Raw genomic sequence first — 24034 nt, forward strand, 5'->3', positions numbered from 1 at the left:
TGCAAATTAATTCACAAGTGTTAAATTCAATTAAATATGCAACAATTAATTAATGAAAACAATCAAGTTAATCAAATTGTGAATGCAAATGAAAACATAGAAAAATGTGGAAAATACCAAAATTGTAAAAAGAAAGCATTAATTACAGAATAAAAAAAACACAAACACTTCAAGAAGAAAAGTGGATAAATGCACGAAAAACTAACACAGAACATCAAAATTTGTAATGTGTAAAAAATTAAATAGTTTTACTAAACCTTTAAAGTTTCACCACACATTTAAATATTTTTTAAAGTTGCAATTTTAACATTGTAATAACATTAACATTGTAATAACACATTACCTTGGTACAATTATGTTTTTCTGCTGCAGCTAGCTCCAAAATTTCACCATTCACAATATTTCAAAAAAGAAAAGGCGCCGTTACACACTTGTACAATGTTTGTTCAGATTCTACAATAAGCACTAAGAAATACGATATCTAAAATTTACGAGTGACCAATCACTAAGTATAAAATTTTTACATCAATGTAAAATCAAAAATAGCTCAGGAGAGAGGGGGGGGGGGGGGGGAAGAGATGATCAAGATTCTCTCTCTCTCGTATGGGCGAGACATAAAGGCCTGATGGGCTCAAATTGTTTTGGACCCGAAGTTCAGCTAGTAACGTAAAAATTCTCTTTCAAAACAATAAGTAGAAAGAAAGTGAGATTACAATTATAACTACCATTTATTTTTACATGATTTAAGGCAATAAAAGTCTTTTAAAGTAAAAGATATGATTATAGAATCTTCTCAAATGAAATGAAGTTTAGCCATTTCCTTGAGTGACGTCACAAACTTTCCATATCAAGATTTAAGCCACTTACAAGTCTTCAAATTCTCATTTGACAAATCGAGAGATATAAGAGTTAATTTACTAGTAATATTAGATAGTTTTCAATACAAAAACTTCTCTAACTACCTATATAAAATGAAAGGCATCAGTGGTACGTGAAACGTTTTATGCTTGCGAAAGATGGTGCAATCCTTCCATGTGATTACTCGACAACAACAAGTGTTAATTAAACAAGTACGAGCATTGTAAGAATGTTTAAAAAAAAATTGGAACCACGTGGCCCCAAGCGGTGACAGACATCTTCCTGCTTCGAACAGACAATACTAATTCTTTTTCTTCTCACATTCTATGTTATCTTAACTTTTAAATTATGTTATGCGAAATCTGAACATACATTATTAGAACATACTAACTCCACGCTAAGTAAGGAGTCTGAAAATATTGCAAACAATTTTACAACACTTCATTCAGTTAGAGAGAGGATGATATGCATTACGAAAGCAACAACATATAAGAATATATGGGATTTGACTTGACTGGTCAGTTACAGAGGCTGTTGCTTCACACAGCAACGAAAATGTTGAGCTTTGGGCGACACAAAATGAATAAGATAGTTTTTTGATTAGAAAGCAAGAATATTTGTTGCTTCACCTTAATGTTATAGTGATAATATTTCCCTTAGAAATGGAGTTCAAAGAATCTATATCCTTTTATAAAAGAAGTTCCTTGGTCTGCTAATAATACATATTTTGAACTTTTATGGATACCTAATAGGATAAGTTTTACAGCTAGACTGTAACTCATACCTTGTTGCAAAGCCAGGTGCTAAGTACTTTCTAGGAATACCTGACTAAGCAGTCTCTCATCTTAAGAAATCATTCTCATACAACCATTTTGCAAACAGATATATGTGGACATATTTCACTATATGATTTTTTCTAAATTAGAAAGCTATTATCCCAGGTGTCTACCATCGGAATTTCAGCAGTTCATTAGTCAAAAGGTTGCCCTGCTCCACCACTGTCGACATCTGCTACGTTCTTAATTCACTGCTTTGGTAGGCATCTAATGACATCAAACTGGAACTTCTCGGCGGCTGGGCAAGTTTAGATGAGTCTTTTGACAGAGCAAAAATGTGCAGAACTCATAAAGATTGATGCCACATTTAGGCATACCATTTCTCCATTCTTATCTTTGACCAACTAGGATTGGCAGATCCAAATTGTGCTGCTTTTCCAAATAAATGAACTTCCTTGACATTCTGCAGTCGCTAGTGAACCACCAAAGCCAAAACCATCGAACAGAAATAATCATCAGAAGGAGGCTACGTAATTGTATGGTCCTGAAATTTCATAAAAACGCTAAAAAGAAACTGTAATTTAATGATGAAGAACGGTGAAGACAAAGAGGAGGAATATGATCTCGATGATAGGATAAAATAGTCACCAAATGCTTTCCACTTTGATGTGTCTGTCTTTGCAAAACCCACTGATGCGGTGAAGTTACCTCTAGTAAACAGCTGCTCGGACTGAACATTAACATCTCTACGGGAATATTCATCACTTCCATTCTTATTAATAATTGTAGAAATACTACATTGTGTTGAAATGGGATGCCTAGCGATATGTGCAATTCTAATTTGCAACTTGTTATTTAATTGGACTTCACTTCTTAAAGTGTCATGCATTGCACTAAAATATAAAACTATTTAAAGACAGTTTACCTCTTTGAATTAAAAGAATCAATCTGCTGTGCACGGCCTAGTGATACCTTCTCTCTAATCAAAAAAATTAAAACAATTCTCTTAAACGTCTTTCGGTTCCATTTCAACAATTTTAAACTTCCCTCAATTCTCTTTCAATACTTTTAAGCTCCTTTCATTTCTCTTTTCACCGCAGATGAACTGGAAACTGAAAAATCTACATGAACCTCTGAGCATCTATTTCGTTTCCTCGAATAACGTGATCAGATTGACATGATGGGTTTCTTTTAATCCAAAATAGGCTTTTCATTACAGAATGTTCATCCAGACCGTATAAGAAACGTCACCAGTAAGGAAATTATACAACAGTCGGGTTGTCTTTTCTTGCAACACAAAATTGCTTCGAGCAATGACAAAATAACTTGTATTTTACACATCGTTTACTCTCCTTTTGCAAACTGCCACCACACAAAAGACTACATTTGAATACACCATTTTCATCGCTAGGGAGCGATGCGAGTGGGCGCGCGGGAAGGGTAGAACTTATCGTCATTCGAACAATTGTAATCCCCGATATACAGTACGAGCAGTAGTGTTGTAGTCAAAATTTTACGTGATGATATTTTCTGAATACATTGACGTAATACTTGAAGTAAAAAAAGGTAGAGTTGTGTTATTTGTCCATTCCCCTGAATGTATATGCAATATACCTTTAATTTTTGCTTTGTGAATAAAACACGGTTTTCGTAGTTGAATGCAATTAAGGGTCACGCAACTCGGCCAAACTCAATACCTTCTCAATAACAAAATCATTTTACTCATGGAATGTCTGATTTTTTCAGTAATTTGGGAGTTGGTGTTTCTTCAGATTTACCAGGAAAAGACCGCAGAGAGAAATGATTTGCTTACGGGTTCAGTGGATGGCCTAGACTAGATAGTATCCGGGGAAGGCTTCATTTGGCGGAAAGAATCCATATAAGTGCTGGGAAGGCCGTTTCCCCGGAAACAGCGTTTGCACGCCACACATTTTTGCAGAGGCAAGTTTCTGAAATCGAGATGCACATTCGGCACCAAGGAATAAGAATTATAGAGTTCGCTTTACCTCGGAATTATATGATATATTTTCATATATGTTAACCAAAGGGGAAATTTTTAGTTGATAATAATTTCGTCCTTTCGCGTTTCGAACCAGCAGACAGGAGAAATCAGGACTTCAGTGACATTACCGACTTCTTGGCCGAGTCAGTAATGTCACTGAAGTACTGATTACTCCTCTGTCCGCTGGATTGAACCCACGAGAGGACGAAATTATTATCAACTAAAAACTCCCCTTCGGATTGGATATTAAAGCACATTCGTAGCTTAATACATCTATATGAATCATGGTGATGTATATATATATATATATATATATATATATATATATATATATATATATATATATATATATATATATCATATATATATATATATATATATATATATATATATATATATATGTGTGTGGTGTGTGTGTGTGTGTGTGTGTGTGTGTGTATTGAAGTAATAACAGTCCACAGAGTACGAGGGAAGGTAACAAAAGAAATGCATACAGTTTATGTAGAGGGGGAGAGAGAGAGAGAGAGAACTTTTATTCCTGTTTAGTTATTAATCTGATGGATAAATTCGGGACCTTCTGCTTTAAGAAATATGTTATCGTATATATTTTGGAAAACAATTATTATGAAATCTTATCATATCGTATTGTTTTAAACCGTATTATTGTCCATATAAAAAAGCCTTAAATATTGTTGGAACTGATTATTCATATTAATATTATTCAGACGGAAATATCCTTCTTTTTCAGTATCCTATAAGCAGCTGTATTCTCTCTCTCTCTCTCTCTCTCTCCATCTGTCGTTCTGTCCGTCTTATATCACCTGGATCCACTATTTGAATAATGGTAAACGTTTGATATGTTATATTTTGGAAGTGGGCAAGGATGATCACAAAACCGTAAATGGCTACTCTACCAACTTGTGTTTGGCTGCATCTGTTTTTGTCTAGATTGACTGGACTATAATTACCTCTATTACCAATAATAGACGAATCTAGTCACAAAGATGTTACACACCAGATTTTGTAGCCGGGGGTTGTATGAGCCATGAAAGTATCAATTTTGCAAGGGTATTATTTTATTAATTAATCTGTGCTAAGAACACATTAGTGATATGCTAATCTAGCACTACAGGATTTGTATTTGTGGCATAACTTAGTTGAGTTACCAGTATTTGAGTGAGATGGGCCACTTGGCTCCGTCCTTGTAAATATCTAGGCTACTTATAGAAAGTATTTTAATTTGATATATTTCTTATATTACATTATATTTATTACATTGTTTCCGGAACTCTTGGTGAAAATGAATTATGTGAAATGAAACGCAGTGAATGTGTGCATCGGTGCATTAATATAATGATGGTGGGGTGTAAAGGATGTATACTATTAACATATTATTTAATGTCTCAAATTACTGGGTGACAGTCTTTAGTCCTGATTTTCCCACGAGGTAACGCGCCACACACAGCCATGGACGATCTGTATAACGCAATGGTCTTGACAGTCGTGTGTTTGTAGCCTTTTAGGTATGTGCTCAACAGAGTTGTCTTTGTTTGCCGCCGCCATCCCTATAAACATTGTCATAGATTATTATATAATATAATGCACAGCATTAGTATATGTTACAACAGTTATTCCAAACATGGATAAACACAACCACTACAACTAACACTTACCTACTATCCAGAGGCCGTGTAATAGTGTTTTTCCCAAATATCTAACAAACCGGCTTATGAATTTCCATGAAACTACAGCAATGAATGTTTCAAACATTGGCCTAATTTTTGGTGGTACAATGAATTGACAGATGTGCTTAATTAAGCCGTTTACTCTTAGAAAAAAGAGGAACTTCTTCCCCTCCTTCAGAGCGTTTCGAAGAAGTGGTACTTAATCACGTAACTGTGACGCAGAGGTTTCCCCAACCCTCCTTCGGTATTTACACCTATGGCTATCCTAGTAGCACCCCCCCCCCCCCTTCTTCCTTCTTGCCTTCTTTCCTTCATTCCCATTGTTATTAGGCTACTGAGTAAATCCCTGTTAGGAAAGACTGTGTACTGCACATATAAAATGAGCCGGAAGAGCAATTAAATGTTTTATGGTGGTAGATAATGATTAGATGGTTAACACAAATTATCGAACATAATAGAAGAGGTTTAAAACAGGGCTGTGGAATCGCACTGAGAGATATTCTACTCGGACTCCTACAAATTTTAGATTTGCGACTAAAAAAAAAAAATAAAAAAATAAAATAAAATAAAAACATTAGTAGAAATAGAAAACAATTTTTTTCCTTGAGAGAGTTTTATATTTGGAGTGATGTTATTGGGGCAAGACTGGAGCAGGATTCAGAAATAATTTCACCGACTTCGATACCTACCTCAGAGCCCTTAGTACATCCAAGGTAATCATCGGCAGCAGTTGTAGTGTAGCTCTGAACTATTTCATATAGATTCGACTTTAGTCATGGCAAATATGTTGCTTTGTCCTCGCCATTGCAAAACTACAATTGCGCTGAAACTCTTCTTCATTTACAACTGAGAGAAAGAAAGAAACCGCCTGAAAATTAGTATAAATCGGTAAGAAAAGTATGACTTTAATAAGTACATGATATTTTGCAATATACGGCTAGCATGATATATTGCAATATACTGCTAGCCATATATATATATATATATATATATATATATATATCATATATATTATATATATATATATATAATATATATATGTTTATTTAAATGTATTTTTTTTTTCTACAGGCCATGTGAACGAGTTGCTGATGCTACGGGGATGACTCCGAACGCTGTCCGAGTGTTGGTGAGCCGTGGAAAGAATTCTCACCCACCTGAAACACCACCTGCATCATCAAATACGTCCCCTCTGGTCTTTGACAACTTCACCGTTGGTTCCATTAGGAGAGGAGACATGTGCACAGCATGTTTGCTGCTAAGCGATTTTTCACTATTGCCACTTTAGCGGAAGAACTTAAAATGCTAAATATCATTCCTGAAGAAACATCTGAGAAGGCAGTATGGCGAATCCTCCATAACATGGGTTTCCAGTACAAAACATCCCAGCGGGAAATGTACCTAAGGAAAGAAACTTTGGACGTCGTTTGCCGCCGAGTTGATGCTCTACGATCCCTCCAGCAACATCGTTATGAAGGAAGAGAAGTAGTGCATGTCGATGAGACGTGGTTTACGACGAGAATGCAACATAGCAAGGAGTGGGTGGACACCTCTCAATCTGTCACCAGTGCCACCTACAGCCGGCAGGTGCCACCAGGAGAAGGAGAGAGGTTTGTGGTGGTAGCAGGTGGTACAGCTAAAGGTTTTGTAGAAAATTCATTTTTATGCTTCCCTGCGAAAAATAAAACCGGCGACTACCATGGAGAAATGAATTCAGAGATATTTATTCGGTGGCTAACATCACAGCTCCTGCCGTCGCATTAGGATCCTTCGGTGCTGGTGCTAGACAACGCCCCATACCATAGCCAATTGACAGGAGATAGCCGATGCCCAACAACAGCTCCAAAAAAGGAGGATTTGGTTAACTGGCTCAGATCTCGAAAAATACAGTATACAGCTCACGCAACACGCCCTGAGCTCCTAAAGATATGCAGGGGCAACCGGCCGAAACCAGTTTACATTGTGGGCCATGAAGTGGTTCGCTTGCCCCCTGCCCATCCTGAGCTCAACGCCATCGAGCAGGTGTGGGGCTGTATGAAACGACAGGTGCGCTCCTCGATGCAGCGGTTTACCCGTGCTGATCTCTTTGCCAGGCTTGAAGAGGCCAGGCTTGCTGTAACAGGGGAGACGTGGGCTGGCGCTGTCAGGAAATCAAGATATTTTGAAGATGATTACTGGCTTTCAGATAATATTCAAGACAGTATAGATCCGGTCATCATCAACATTGATAGTGACGAGGAAAACGATCTTTTCCTTGAGACTGATGATGAGTAAAATGTATAAGTGTCCATTTCTTGTTTTTTTTTTTTCACCCCTCATATATCTATGCTTTCCAGCAATTGGTGATAACATTATTTTGGAAAAGCAAAGCTAATGAATACTTTGATACGAGTATATCAGCTTGGCATGTAGACAATGTCAATGGATTTCTCAAAGTAAGGTTGATTAGTTTATTAATTGAAGTCTGGTATAATTCCAGTGACAAAGTCGCAATGATATTTGTCACATATCTTTTAAATAACAGAAATACGTACTGATACTTATAACGTAAATAAATATATATAACTATAGGTTGAAATATAATAAATCTTATGTATGTATGAACACACACACATATATATATATATATATATATATATATATATATATATATATATATATATATATATATATATATTATATATATATATATATATATATATATATATATGATTTCAAAATTTATCAAATGGCCGATGTCAATGCCATTATGTGAAACATCTTTTAGAAGTCTACCTTCAAAGGAATTAAGCTACTCTCTCTGGTGAAATTCATATGATAAATTATATCAAACAATGCTCTCTGTCATTTTCTTCCTGGCAATTGATGTATCGAGTAACCTGTGTTGTATGGAAGAATGAGTCCTACGGCTTAACCTAAAGAAAACTATATTTCTAATGCTTTACCAACACTCGCTTGAAGTGCGAAGTGTAGGGTTAGCATGGCTTCTTTCGTCTCCTGTCATAAGTCTCATTCTTGATCTTCAATGTAAGTGAGTGGGTAAGATATAAAAGGTTGGTCTTGTGTTTAGGTAAAGTCTAAAGTCACGAATCACATTACCAGATATGCTGAACTTTTACTGACAAAGAATTTCGTATTGCTTGGGGTAGGTCATATGACAATTATCTATGGAGTTAAACAGGCGTTTAACAATTCGGGGGATGGTAGGTACAGGGGAAGAAACGTTGTACCAACGTCACTGAGGGACGTCATCACTTTTGCGAATGTGTGGGTGGCTAAGACTGGCTTTAGCCTCATTTTCTTAAGTAAATAAGTTAATGAAACGTAATTGGCAATGCACAGTATTTCCCAAAATTAGGCCATTGTATGAAGCGCTCCCTGCTTTGATATCATGGAAATCCATCAGTTATTTTAGGAGTTATTTAAAAAAAACACTATTTCACGGCCTCTGGAAACGTTAGTAAATGTAGGTAATTGTAATTACCAAATAAACCTCCACAAAGGCTGCAAACACACGACTGTTAAGACTGTTGGCGTTATACAGATCGTCCATGGCTGTGTGTAGCAAGTTACCTCTTGGAAAAATCAGGATTCATAATGCAAACGATAGTAACAGACATTAACTAGATATATAAAGATGAGCTCAGTAACCCTATAACGCTATGTGCCAATCGTCATGGTGAGTTTGAATCATTGCTATTAACTGTAATCAGTCAAGGTATGTACGACTATCACCGCCTTATAAATGTTGATAAGCGACCCCCGTCAAGCATTACATTAAGGTCACCCAATATCACCTGTCACCATCACCTTTAATACCACCCCCCCCCCCCTCCCCTTGTTATTTCCTTCTACCCCGCACCTCCTCAAGTTCGGGGTGTCTTACAGTTATTATGATATCGTTCTGGTGGATGTTTTTGGAAAGTAAAATAATACCCAGGTGACAGTATTTCATACGCCATTATATTTTCCAAATGTTTACAATTATTTCATTACCAAAAATAAAAACATGGATTTGTAAAAGACGGAATGAAAAGGGGATATCGAAAGCAATGGATTTCTTGAATAGCTAGGAGGGGGAACAACGACAAGGTGCGTCGGACATGAGCGCTGAAGCGACAAATAAAGGCGGAGACTTGGAGTGAGTGAACAAACGTGAGCCGGGTTGGGGTTTGGGGAGGTGGGGGTTGGGGGGGGTTAGGTAAGACGTGACCGATCTACCCAGGTCTGAAGACTGTCACCCAATAATTCGAGACATTAAATAATATATTAATAGTATACATCCTTTACATCCCACCATCATTATATTAATGCACCGAAGCACACATTCCCTGCATTTCATTTCACATAATTTATTTTCACAAGAGTTTCGGAAACAATGTCATAATTATACTATAATATAAGAATTATAGAAAATTAAAATACTTTCTATAAGTAGCCTCGATGATTGCGTGGGGCGGAGCCAAGTGGCCCATCACACTCAAATACTGGTAACTCAACTAAGTTATGCCACAAATACAAATCATGCAGTGCTAGATTAGCGTATCCAGTAATGTGTTCTTAGCATAGATTAACTAATAACATAATACCTTTGCAAAACTGATGCTTGCATGACTCATACAACCCACGGCTACAAAACCTGGTGTGTAACATCTTTGTGACTAGATTCGTAAATTATTGGTAATGCACGTAATTATAGTCTAGTTAATCTAGACAAAAACAGATGCAACCAAACACAAGTTGGTAGAGTAGCCATTTACGGTTTTGTGATCCTTGCCCACTTCCAAATAACATATCAAACGTTTACCATTATTCAAATAGTGGTGATATAAGACGGAGGACAGAACGACAGATGGAGAGAGAGAGAGAGAGAGAGAGAGAGAGAGAGAGAGAGAGAGAGAGAGAGAGAGAATACAGCTGCTTATAGGCTACTGAAAAAGAAGGATATTTCCGTCTGAATAATATCAATATGAATAGTCAGTTCCAACAATATTCAAGGCTTTTTTTTTATAAAGATAATAATACGATTTAAAACAATACGATATGATAAGATTTTATAATAATCATTTTCCAAAATATATACGATAACATATTTCTTAAAGCAGGTCCCGAATTTATCCATCAGATTAATAACTAAACAGGAATAAAAGCTCTCTCTCTCTCTCTCTCTCTCTCTCTCTCTCTCTCTCTCTCTCTTTCCATAAACTGATGCATTTCTTTCGTTACCTTTTCTCGTACTCTCTCTCTCTCTCTCTCTCTCTCTCTCTCTCTCGTCCATATATATTCAATTCATTATTGTATTTCTTTGCCTGATTACCGTAATTTCCCTCCTCCTCCCATTCCCATTCGAACCATTCTAACTATGTACTGGTTGTTTGAACGAAGGCCACCTTTCAGGGCAAGATGGTACAGTCACTTTGGTCGCGGGGGTAGTTGTGGGGTATTTTCGTGACAGGCCTGGAGGCCAGGGTGGGAGCGGTCAAGGCAAGTACTACCTTGGGAAACTTAAGTACCTTGGGTCGAAGAGATTAGGCCTGTAAGATGTCCTTTTCACTCTGTTATCTTGTATACGTTTGGTGTTCTTTTGAATTCATATAGGTTACTGTACTACACATACAAAATCGTGGATTGATAATGTTTGGCTCTCTAATATATAATAGAAACCTTAAATTAATATGCTTGATAGGACTTAAAAAAATATTCAATTGGCATTTGACCTGGCATTTATTTACAAATGCTTATGTATAATTTTACAATACATTATTTAATAAACTAACATAGATAGACATAGATAACACCAGTATCTGGGCTTCATAATGGAAATGAAAAATACTTAGTAAAAGTGATATTTAGTTAATTTATGCATCTTTTTCTTTTTTTGCCTACTTGATAAAATTTGGGCATTCAGAGCTCTCATCCTAAAAAACATCCGACATCTGACAAAAAACAATATTACTTTAAAAGGCAAGGATAAACAATTTTCCATATGGCGTGCCAAGTCGCATAATACTCCATTGCCTGGTCTCAGTGTATTTTCTCCATTGTAAGTTTGAAACATTTTTTCCGTTACCTTTAATTTTTCAAATAACTCAGCACTTGGTCCCGTTAATTTATCATCATGTCGCTCTATTGCACTAATCCAGGTACCTTTCACTATTTTAAGTTTACATCCTAAGAACTGATAATCTGGAAATTTAGATGCCACATAACCTCCAACATATCGAAGGCCCTCTTCGTCTGCAACATTCTCTAAAGTTATTTCATGAAATTCATTTTCAAAGTTTTCTGAATCTTCTTCTGGCATCTTCTCATCTTCAGTAGAGGCAAACACCATTGCAGAAATCATAAGCTCTCTTTCAAGATCGGTTTCATTTGAATCATTATTTTCACAACTTTTCTCTTGACTGAACATTCCTTCCGACATATTTGAAGAATCGCACTCCTTCATCGAGTTACAATTTTTTCCAGTTATAGAGTTTATTTTGCCAAGTAAATATGACCTTATTCTGTGTTTGACTTCAACTGGCGTAGGATGATCATAAGTTGCACCCATTTGTCTAAGACAGCCAAACATGTTTTCCAGTCCATCTTGGTTAAGTCTGGAGGTAATTATGTATGATACATCATATTTACTTTTCAACATATCATGCAACCTTGGCAAGGATTTGCATGACACAATAAGTCCCTTTTGGAACTGATAGATCTTAATACTTTTGCAAACTCGTATTGTTTCAGCAGTACACTTCATATTGTCAAGGATTTTATTCTGTTCCGTCAGTTGCATCCCATAAGTACTTATAGATTTTTTTCTGTCATAAGGTACCCTTCAATTGAACACATCAAACCAGGAGTCGGCAAGCTTTATAAAGTCCCTTGTACTTTCCCAGGACATGCTCGTCAAAAGTCCCTGACTTCCATAAGAATCTAAAGCTTTAGATGTTGTTTCCGAAAGAAGCTGCACTGTTTTCCTCACATTCATACGTTTGAATTTCATTGCTGGGGCTCGCGATCCAAGAAGTTCCTGCTGCAAGTCTCTATTATATGCATTTTCTTCAAAATGTTTACTGCATATGCGATGAGTAGTAGGGTTAAAGTAGTCCTTTCTATTACAACGATGAACCCATTTCCGTCTTGTTTCCTCATCACGAGGGAATCGGAAAAAGGATACCTCCATCTTTTTTCTACTATTTGAATAACAACCAAACACGGCGCAGTTGTTTGACATTATTTAAATAATAATTTAGATTATATAAAAAAATCAAAACTATGGTTGTATTCGAAGAATGTAAAACTAAATCAATACAGAGATGACTGAAGTGACCTGTGATATACATTTGAATGAAACGGAAGCTGAGTGACTTCTCGCCCTGACCTGGCCTCCAGGTGACGCGGCTCTTGGGGGGATAAGCCGCAACCCCCCACAAATGACTCTACCTGACCATTCTATATACCTTGCTCCGATCAAGGCTTGTGGTGACAACGGTTATGTTGCTAGCTGTACAAGTGCCGCATTTGTGGTGAACTCTCAGATGTTCACCACCGATGCCTTCCCAAAGGGCACAGGGCCATGTGTTAGTTTTTGTGCATGAGTTTTTCAGCTAACAAACATGAGCTGAAAGTTTGAATGCCAGCTGGTCTTATGTGCATTTGTCTGGATGCAAATGAACGCACATGTAGTGCCTGTGTCAAAGGAGGTGGATTGAGAGAGAGAAACAGACGTTGTATATAGGTTGATGATAAAGAAGTCGCTGTCAATTGCAATTCCGAGCGAGCAAATGAGCTATCTCCTTCCAGCCAGATTATTTACTGACTCATCTTAAATTTCAACAATTGTTCATACGAGTAATTTCTAATGAAGTCAACTTCAGGACACAGATGAATTATTTATCTTTAATATATTAATCTCAAATCTGACGACAGCAATTTCTTTCAAAGATAGAAAAACCAGCTTTTAAGAATTCGTCATCATAAACATTCTTGAAACAAAATTTATTAATTTATGATAGTTTTAGGGACATTTTTCACTTCCTTAAGAGAGTTATCACTAGTATGAAGGTTGTAAGATGAAGGTGGGACAATAGTTGGTGTTTTAAGAATATTTTCCCTTAATGTTGATGCAGGTATAAAGAAATTATATAGTGGTTGGAATAAAATATTTTTTCATTTACCGACCTGTGTCATTAAAAGACAAAAGGGCCCCATGATAGGCATAGCGAAGTTGTTAGAACAGAACAATACCAGGTTCCCAACCTGGAATGGAGACGCTGAGATTTCATGGTTTCCCTGGTAGTACTACACTTCGCCCAGCATTGTTTCCACACCTATTGTTTATAGCATGAGACACGACAGCCTCCCTTCAGTAGTTGATATCAGTCTTAAGGACATTTATCTCTTACCCATGGACAAGGCTCCCGGAGTTAATAAAGTAGACTGCCTTTTTATTATTTAATTTCAAAGTCTGGTCTTTTTTTATACGTTATTTGCTATTCTTTATATGATCTTTTGTTTTCATTCAGCTGGTAAAGATCGAGATACATTGAAAAGAAAGAATATAAGACTTGATGTCAGCTTGGTCACCAATGAAGTCAGGACTACAAATCAAGGTTGAATATACAACTTGGCACTGGGGATTTCCTCAGTACTGTGAAAGCACATTTCTAGCTCGATTTTCCTTTCTTTTTTATGTGAGACAATTAATGAATGAATTAGAGTAATTGTCATCCGTCGTGGAAATAAAAGAGACGATTAAAAGATAAGTAAGCACAGAATGTAAAGTTCAATCTCGGCATTGACTGCAATGAGATGAATTTATAAAATAATGGGAGGGCATAACAGTCTTGAACGAACCTCTCCTGACGCCCGTAACACATCTATCGCAGGTTAATTTTGAAGGTGAAAGAAGAGGGTCTAAACAAGAAAATCAAATCAAATATTTTTCATTTACTGAAAATCTCACTCTGGTGATACACAACTCGTAGATCTTTCAGGGAAGTGTCAGCAGCAGTTAGTCTTGCAGAGTTGATGCGAATCCTGTAGAAGAAAAGGCTCTAATTTCCATGGTTGACCTATTCGCAAACAGTGTACCAGTAAAGAAAGTCGACCGCGTCTTCGGTTATGCTTCCTGACGTGAATTGCGAATTGAGCTTCAACCAACATATGTCTGTGAATGACGTCAACAGCGGGAAGGTTAAATGGTGATTAAACAGTTTTCTACTTTTAATGATATATTGACTTTTTTTGTCTATATGTACATTTTATGTTGATTTTACAAAGCATAACAATAAATTCTAAGATAATTTTTTTCTCACCTGAATATTTTGTGCAAATCATCCCGATGCAATTGTAAGTCATACACTGCCGCAAAGCATTGTAGTAAGTTCCAGGTTTACTGCTGTATTCAGAATCCTGTCCCCGAAAGTCTGTATCGTACATAATAACCATCTTGCAAGCTGAAAGGGATTGAATGATGGATTTTACCATAAAAAGTTTCCACCCATCTGGTTTATCACGTATTTTGTATAAGTAAGCTGCTAACTACAAAATTCCTAGCATATATATATATATATATATAATATATATATATATATATATATATATATATCTTACCCACTTCGGGATCGAACCCAAGTCTTTCAATTCAAAGGCAAGGACTCTATTAAATCACTAGTATGCTAGGAAGTATGCCTACCCAGGTAAAAGCCTTAGGCGCAGAAGTAGTCAGGTTCCAACTCCATTAATGATTACTGTGGGACAGTTGATATCACCCTTGCCTTACAATTGAAAGACCTGGGTTCAATACAAACGTGAGTCAAAAATTTTATATATATATATATATATATATATATATATATATATATATATATATGTATACATATGTATATATATACATATCGTAACAATGTTATTATATATACAGATATATAATTAGATATAATATAATATATAATATTATATTAATCTATATTTATAATATATATCTATGCATATATATATATATATATATATCTATTTAATATATATATATATATATATTATATATACTATATGGATATTATTATATAGAATATACTATATAATATTATACTATTATATATATCTCTATATATATATATAGACATACATCCATACCATACATACCATACATACATATAAGTTTCTTATATATATAGATAGATATATATAATATATATATATATATTATATATGCTATATATATATTCTCTATATATATATTATATATAGATATATAAGGATATATCTATATATATCTTATATATAATATATATAGATATATATATATATATATTATATATCTAATATATATATATATATTCTATATATTATATATATTATATATATATATATAATATATATATATATATATATAGAGATATATATATGCTGCATGACAATTAAAGGGCCCTTTTAGCTGTAATATTCGTCATACTTTGACATTTTAATAGGTTAAATTTGCATCATATAAATAAATTACCCTGTTCGAACTGTACATTTCCTATAAAGTAAAAAGTGCCTCAAAATGCTTAACATTCTGAGATTTCAAAAAGATTTTTCAATATTATGTTTTAAGCTGTCACATACACTTACATTTTAAAAAGACGGAGGCATCCCATTAGTCAATGAAAAGATTCATTCATGAAGGATAAAGGTATCAATAAGAAAAAGATTATTACTTACTTTTCCCTTCGTTGTGTCTGTCTTTGACCCACTGATGAGGCGAACAGGCAAAACCATCAATGGAGAAGTCGTACCTTTTGTAAACAGGCTGCTCGTACTGAACATAAATGCCTCCACTGGGACAGTAATCACTTGCATTCTTAGGCTGCAGGGTGGAAGAGAATACACTCTGTCTGTTCATCAACAATGGTGGAAGTATTACAGGGTATTAAAGTGACTAAACTTTGGTGAAAAATACATGTCCAATGTTCTTATGGCATTCAGATGATAATACATAAATTTATATGTTATTTGATATGAAGGAAAACAAACATAAAAATATTTAGTTAAATAGAAATCTCGAATTTTTTTTAAACAGTTCGGTTACTGCATAGGATTTTAATTTTTTACTTGATGTGTGTAAGTATGTATGTATGTATATGTGTATATATGTAGAACATGTGGATGGAAACTGTGTTTATGACTTTCCTTTTATGGTATGAAGAGAGTAAAGCCAAAGCGTTCGAGATATATAATATATATATATAATATATATATATATATATAATATATATATATATATATATATATATATATATATATATATATATTTATATATGTATGCATATATATATATACATACATACATACATACATATATGATATATATATATATATATATATATATATATATATATATATATATATATATATATATATATATATATATATATATATATATATATATATATAAACGCCTTGACGAGGTGAGTTTGCATAATGCGACCTCTCTGAGGGTGATAACATATGTATATATATATATATATATACATAAATATATATATATCTATATATACATATTATATATATATATATATATATATATATATATATACATATATATATATATATATATATATATATATATATATATATATATATATATAAGCAATACCACAGGAAAATAATGGTCAGAAATCCAAGCGCTTTCGTCTTTACTAAGATATTGTCAAGGAGCGAATGAAATACAAGTGGAGAGAAAGGTCTCAGGTACACAACAAGATCAAGAATACCAGATGGGTAATTGTCAAAAAGGTAAAAATTAAAAGAGATAATCCAGGATTATCGGATATCACACGGTCACAAACCTAAACAGATTTGGCCCTAACCGAAATTACAAAGTATCTTTACAGTCCAAAACATGTAAAAACTGAATATATTAATTTTGTTGCTTATATTTATCTACAACTTTTTTCATTATGAAAGCATCAAGTTTAAATAAACCAAGACTTAAATTTAAAACATTTCTATTATTTGACTTGATGAAACAAGATTCAATGATATTCATTTTAACTGTGTCATTACATGGGATTAAGGCTCTTGCTTGACTCTAGGTAATAGGATGATCTAAATCTCTCACATGTACGAATAATGCATTCGATATTTGCCCAGTTCTCACAGAATATTGTTTGAGACGTTTTGAAAGAGATTTACCGGTCTGTCCGTAATAGACTTTATCACACTTTTTGCAAGGAATTTCATATATGCAGCCTGGAAGATCTTTAGGAGAATTTTTTATTACTAAACTCTTGACATTAATATTACTGAAAACAACTTTTATGTTAAATGTTAAAAAGTTTTAAAATTCCAGGATTATATAAAAACCTTTCATCATAGGGTAATTTTAGAATGTTGTGCTAACTAAACTGAAGTTTGTCATTAGTTGAATAAAATGTTTTTCTTGATCTTTCCCATGCCACATCTACAAAAGTCCTTGGGTATTTAAGTTTCAATGCAATATCATAAATAGTTTTAATTTCAGCGTCAATAAACTGCGGGCTACAGACACGTAAAGCCCTTAGAAACATCCCAGAAAAAACAGAAAATTTAACAATTTGATGGTGATTGGAGTAGTAAAGAACAAAAGAGGCAATGTTAGCTGATTTACGAAAGACTGAAAAGGTGAAATATTTATGATTTCTATGGACAGTTACATCAAGAAAATTCAAATTACAATTTCTTTCTTCCTCTAATATATATGTATATATATATATATATATATATATATATATATATATATATACATATATATATATATCCAGTGTAGAACGAAGGAACATGTACTTGGGAATATTCTTAAATCTATGTTGGAAAGGTGGGCAAAAACTGGAGACTTGGAACAAGTACCTTCGTAGTTTATTCTATATTTTCAAGTTCACAATGGATATAACAGAAGTTGAAAGATCTTTACATACAAAAACAGAAAGGGGAGCAGGGTTACAGTTTGTCAATCTGGGCAGCGTGTTCTTTAAGCAAAAGAGACAAGGAGAGAGGATCAAGGGACAATCCAGGTCCGAAGTTCGATTCGCGGCTCAGCCAACGCGGAACCAGAGAAATTTGTTTCTGGTGATAGAAATTCATTTCTCGTTATAATGTGTTTCGGATGCCAAAATAAGCTGTAGGTCCCGTTGCTAGGTAACCAATTGGTTCCTAGCCACGTAAAAATATCTAATCCTTCGGCTAGCCCTAGGATAGCTGTTAATCAGCTGAGTGGTCTGGTAAAACTAAGATATACTTAATTTAATTTAAACGGATTTCCATGCTACTAAAGCACTGAGTGTTTTTAACATTGTCCTAATTTAAAGTAGTACTACACTGAATTGACAGTTTAGACTGAATTGACTGGTGTGCTTAATGAAGCCATTTACGCTTAGAATGAAGACCAACATCTTGCTTCCTCAGGCTGTTTCGAACAAGTGGAGCTTTATGACGTATCTCTGGCGCAGTGCCACCCCCTTACCTCATTATTTTTAAAGAATTATATATCACCATACAATATATGAATTTGCTTTAAAAATTCTTTTATGGCCCACGATAGGTATAATGATATTTAACCGTAAGTCAAATAACCATTTGAAAAGGTGAGGAGGATATGCAAAGTCGACATCACTGACACACGTCATCGCTTTTGTGGATGGTTGGGTGGCTAAGCGTAGCTTTATCCTTATTTTCTTAAGTAAAAAAGGTAATGAAACACATATGGCGATGTACAGTGCTTCCGATAATAGGTCGAAGTTTAAAACATTCAGTGCTTTAGTTGCATGGAAATCCACAAGTCGGTTTAAATTGCTTACGAAAAACACTGTCATGGCCTCTGAAAAGCATAGTACAGTATAATTTTTTTTTATTTACATAGACAGATGTCTCTCTTCATATAATATCTTGGCCAAAGATAGTGCACTTGTTTTTAGGTTTCCCCAGTTCAGTATCGATGTACATGGTTTGTTATGGTGAATCAACAGTAAAATTAAATTCGTACTCACCGGTCTTGGAGGCAAAAAGTTGTAGTAGTCCCATCCAGGAGCTGCAATCAACGTAGTGTCACTTGGTTTGTGAAAGGCTGTGTTCAGTATTTCACACTCCGTGCTTGCTTCTGTTGGTAGTTTGCCTTGTAAACTTGATTTGTAGTATGCGTAGTGTACTTTTTTGTGTGTACTAAAAAACTCGTTTTGTAATTTACTTCGTAAGCTTTTTTTGGAATGCTATGGTGTAGATTAAAATTAATTATCTTATTTTGTTCATTCATTCATGATTTCTTTTATCTCAGATATTCCTTTCCTATTTAATGACTAATGAACTTGAGCTGACAGAGCCAAGAAAAGTTCACATTTTACTGACAAATCGATGACCAAACAATATTTTAACATATGTTAAAAGTGATTCAATGAACTGAAATCCCTTCCTGAGATATAGTCTTACAAATATCAACTACCTAATTGACAAACTACCTTATGGTTTGACATCTTGTAATTTGTGACTGATCTAGATCAACTTGAAGGTTTTTTCATAATCATATGAAACACAAAACTTTACCGATTGGAACTCAACCTTATATTATTTTGTATTCTCACTATATTTTTGCGATTTGGGAGTCAAATGAAGTTATAGGTTTCTGATTAGTGTTAACATATTTGTATAAATAACAATAGTTCAAACATGCTATCAAACAAAAGCAGTTTAGAAATATACCAATTTGTCTCATATAAAATATTTTTTTTTTATTCACCGTGAAAAATTTTGCGTAGATACTTGAAAACAGAAATCTTTAAATTATCGTAAATTATATGCTATTCTGAAAGTACACGAATATGTATACACTTTAACTACCCATAAAGGGTGAAATATTTGCTATCCAATTACTTTCCGTCAAGAAAGTAATCAATGTTGTACTTACTGTTGTGATTGAAAGAAAGGCAATCTTGCCTGGTGTGACACAACATACCGCAAGCAACTCTTGATATCTTCAGAGAAACCAGCACTGATCCTGGTAGCGTGTAGCGATAGTCCGTCACTATGGAAGAGAGGAAAGAAGCTTTATTGCTCCCTAGAAAGAAAATATCACTAGGGCAATTGTCGCATTACTTTTCAAGAAACATAAAAAAAGTAGTTTTCCTAACTTGTTGGAGGAAAAGCAGTTATCACTTTGCTCGTAAGTTTATAAAGTTATTAACATTTGTAAAGTAATATGATAGTCGATAAAAAAAGTTAATTAGAATATGAAAAATAGATTAAAATATAATAGAAGTAGAAATATAAATAAGAAAAATTAGAAAAAAAATGAAAGTATACAAATCTGAGATACCGCTAAACTGAGGAAAGAGAAAATTCTTAACAGATTTCTTATTTACAGATTTCAATATACGCTGGTGTTATCAATTTAGAGATACATATGGTATTTTCTCCCATCAAGATTACAGATGTTAATTGGAGACCCATCCGTGTTTATTATGTATCATGAATTGTCATCAGAATTAACCAGAAATACTTTTGCTACTATTCGAGTTTTTAACATCTAATAAACGCATTCTTGAGGATGCAAACTCGCGAGCATTACAACCAATCATTGAATCTAAAAGTTCGCAAGATACCTCACTTACTTTTCAACTTCCACATTGCTTCGGTGATTTCTCCACGAATGCAGAATAGGAATCCTGCAGCTAGAAATAATACAAGTAACCTGATGGATTTCATGGTGGAATTCGCACTCTGAAACGAGAGTAATGTTTAGTTAAAATTCATATCATTCATGAAGTTTTTCGAGAAAAGTCTGTTTAATATAAATGTCCTTTCGCTTTACATTAACATAGGACTTTTTACAACGATTCCAGTTTATTGTCCTATCTTTGGTGCACAGCTGCCAGCATTATGTGAAATAACGCTTTATTGACAACTACTCATATTCCAAAAAGAGGAAGACAGAAGCAGACCTGCGATTTTTGGATTATGTAATGAATTTTGTGTTATCACAAAATTGATCTAATTTAATTTTTTTTTCTCATATCTTTCTATATAATGAACATAATGAATAAATCTGAGTGAAGTATGCTCATAAGAACGTGTAGGGAAGAACTACTTTAATACCTTTCAGAGGCGCCGATCCACGTGCCTGGTGAACAGCGTAGAATGAGATCGACTGAATAACTGCCTGAGGATCGGGAAGGATTTGAGACGCCAGTCTGCTTGACCATGCGCAAACTGCTCCAAGATTCTTGTTTTCCAAAACGATTCGCTCTAGATCCTTGCATTGTTCCCTTTTTTTTTCGCTTGGAAGCTGAACGGTAAATGGCATCTGCCAGCATGAAGCGGAATTATTTTTTTGGATGGAAGTCTTCATAGGTATTATGACAATTGCTAGAAGTAGGACACATTCCTTTCAATTTTAGTGCTTATTGTCAATAGTAAACTTTTATCGAGAAGGTTGTACTAGTCTGAGTCTCTACATTTGAGCAAATTGTTATATTTGTATATACATTTTGCTGACAACATGAAGATGACGCAAGTGTGGAAACCAAAAATATCAACAAAAATTCTTAATTTTGGTGAAATCATGGTCCCTTGTTATGAGAAGCATGGAGATAAAAAATTCTTCAGAGATTTATACTCCTAAGATTTGGTTGCGAAATTTTGGAACCACGTACTTATGACAGTTCACTTCTTTATGCAGAGCCATATAGCGGCTCTCTTGCAAATATTCCCGACCCTGGACTTGGGTTAGGTCCAGAAGTGGTTATATGTTTTCTGCAAGTAAGATGAACAACCAACCTAGACAGCATATAGTTTTTGATAGCTTATTCCCATTCCTGCCATTTCCAGAATATTTGAGTGGTAGTGGAATTGGTGGTACTACAGGGACTCTAAAAGAAGATTGGCTAGAAAACAAATGGAGTAGCAAATTCAGGGTCATATGCGAGAAGCTTTCATAGGATGTGTCTATTGTGAAGTAGAAAGACAATAAAGTTGTTAGTTTGGCATCCAAAAAACTTAGATATTATCCAAATCAAAAGGCCAAGGTTTGGAGCAAAGTTGAGAAAGAACTATACTGATGTTGATATGCCTTATTCTGTTATGATTTATAACAACCGTTAGGGTGTTGTTGATCAACAAGTTGCAAATGCTTGGGTGCTATTTTGGAATTAGGGAATAGTGTTAGCGTTTTGAACCTCACGAATCACTGAGTCATTGCCATAATGAAAGGGTGGCACTTGCCGCATGGCACCTGGTCCTAAAAGGCTTGAATCATGATTACCTAGCAACACAGTTATATATTGTCAGCGACACTGAATCATTCTGAATGTCGTGAGTGAGTCAAACGAACAGCATTTCTCTGCAAAAACATTTTTTTTTATTGCACCAAAAATGTATAGACAAGTGCCCAAAGGTTACTAAATAGTATAATGAGAGAAGCTTGTTTCGTTAGGATTTACTATTGAAGATAACAGAAAAAAATCTGTTTGAAGTAATTAAGAATATTATATATGAAAAAATTACTAACTGATTCATTTTAGTTTTTATCGTACGGTTTGACAATTTTCCTAATTTTCATTTCTTGAGGCAAGAAAACTACTTACGCAAAGTTATATCTTGTTTTCATCAATATTACAAATATCAGTAAACATACCGATAAGTTATTTCAACAAAATTAAGGAATATATATATATATATATATATTATATAATATATATATATATATATATATATATATATATATATATACAATATTATATATGTATATATATAATAATATATATATATATATATATATATAGTATATAATATATATATATATATATATATATTATAAATATATATATATATATATATATATATAGATATATATATATTATATATATATATGAATAAGTTGATCACGAAGTATATAAAACGTGATGCTATGTATAAATAAAGGTTTTTTGCCACGAAGGAAAAAATGAAAAAGCGAGATAGCCGAGTACTTTCGGTCCTGTTCGGACCCTTTACTGAAGGCAAACTGACTTTACAGAGGACAGCATAGTCAAAAGAAGGCTTAATATCCAAACTGACACTACAAGATTAGCATTAAGGGCGATTTCACTCTACAGAAAGGAGGAACCGCCTGAGGGTAGCCACACCTTGAAGGATACACGCAATAAACAAGTTATTCTTCCAGAAAACAGTACATTTTGAAAAAACACGGAAGCATATACAATTTAATATCATAAATTTTACACAGATTTTCCCAAAAAATTATTACTAATGAAAAGACGAAAGAAAATATAAATATATATATTGAGCAAGATAAAGAGGGAGAGAGAATATTCAACCAGAGAGACAGAGAGAGACAGAGAGAGACAGAGAGAGACAGAGAGAGAGAGAGAGAGACGACCGATAGACAGATCGAGATATAGTAAGAGAGAGAGAGAGACAGACAGACAGCAGACAGAGAGGCAGAGAGAGAGAGAGAGAGAAAGAAATAATAACTATATACATGTGGGGCTAATTTATTAGTTGTTCATTTATTTTAAGGTCCTTCATAAACATCTTACAAATATATGGGTCCAAATGGTACATTACCAGACTAAGATTTAGGTTATTTTTATTAGTGATTTGTATAATTGCCGATTCCAGTAAATTTTAATCATTAGATCTAGCAATTACCGAGGTATCACCCCAATTAATACAATAAGATTTTTCACTCAGATGGATAAACTGTGCATTTGAAG

The 24034-nt window shown here is 34.2% G+C and overlaps 1 protein-coding gene and 1 pseudogene across 1 annotated transcript; one reads left to right on the forward strand and one right to left on the reverse strand.

Moving 5' to 3' along the window:
- Window positions 1–6096: 6096 nt before the first annotated feature.
- LOC135225334 (uncharacterized) lies at window positions 6097–13929 on the forward strand (annotated as a pseudogene).
- Window positions 13930–14332: 403 nt separating this feature from the next.
- LOC135225476 (uncharacterized) lies at window positions 14333–21463 on the reverse strand. The gene is made up of 7 exons (XM_064264782.1): window positions 21417–21463; window positions 20933–21041; window positions 20230–20346; window positions 19319–19428; window positions 16017–16161; window positions 14630–14770; window positions 14333–14481 (listed from the first exon to the last, which is right to left on the reverse strand). The coding sequence occupies exons 2-7, from the start codon at window positions 21024–21026 to the stop codon at window positions 14387–14389; spliced, it is 702 nt and encodes a 233-aa protein (XP_064120852.1). The 5' UTR covers window positions 21027–21041; window positions 21417–21463; the 3' UTR covers window positions 14333–14386.
- Window positions 21464–24034: the final 2571 nt, after the last annotated feature.

Source organism: Macrobrachium nipponense, chromosome 13 (genome assembly GCF_015104395.2).
Source record: "Macrobrachium nipponense isolate FS-2020 chromosome 13, ASM1510439v2, whole genome shotgun sequence".
Classification (NCBI taxonomy): Eukaryota; Metazoa; Arthropoda; class Malacostraca; order Decapoda; family Palaemonidae; genus Macrobrachium; species Macrobrachium nipponense.

What these genes read in the sequence shown, in the direction of transcription:
- LOC135225476 (XM_064264782.1), bottom strand. Translation starts at nt 21,026, where the DNA reads ATGAAATCCATCAGGTTACTTGTATTATTTCTAGCTGCAGGATTCCTA. An exon ending in CCTTTCTTTCAATCACAACA is followed by an intron (nt 19,429 to 20,229) that starts GTAAGTACAACA and finishes AACTACCAACAG; the next exon opens with AAGCAAGCACGGAGTGTGAA. An exon ending in GATTTGCACAAAATATTCAG is followed by an intron (nt 14,482 to 14,629) that starts GTGAGAAAAAAA and finishes CGTCATTCACAG; the next exon opens with ACATATGTTGGTTGAAGCTC.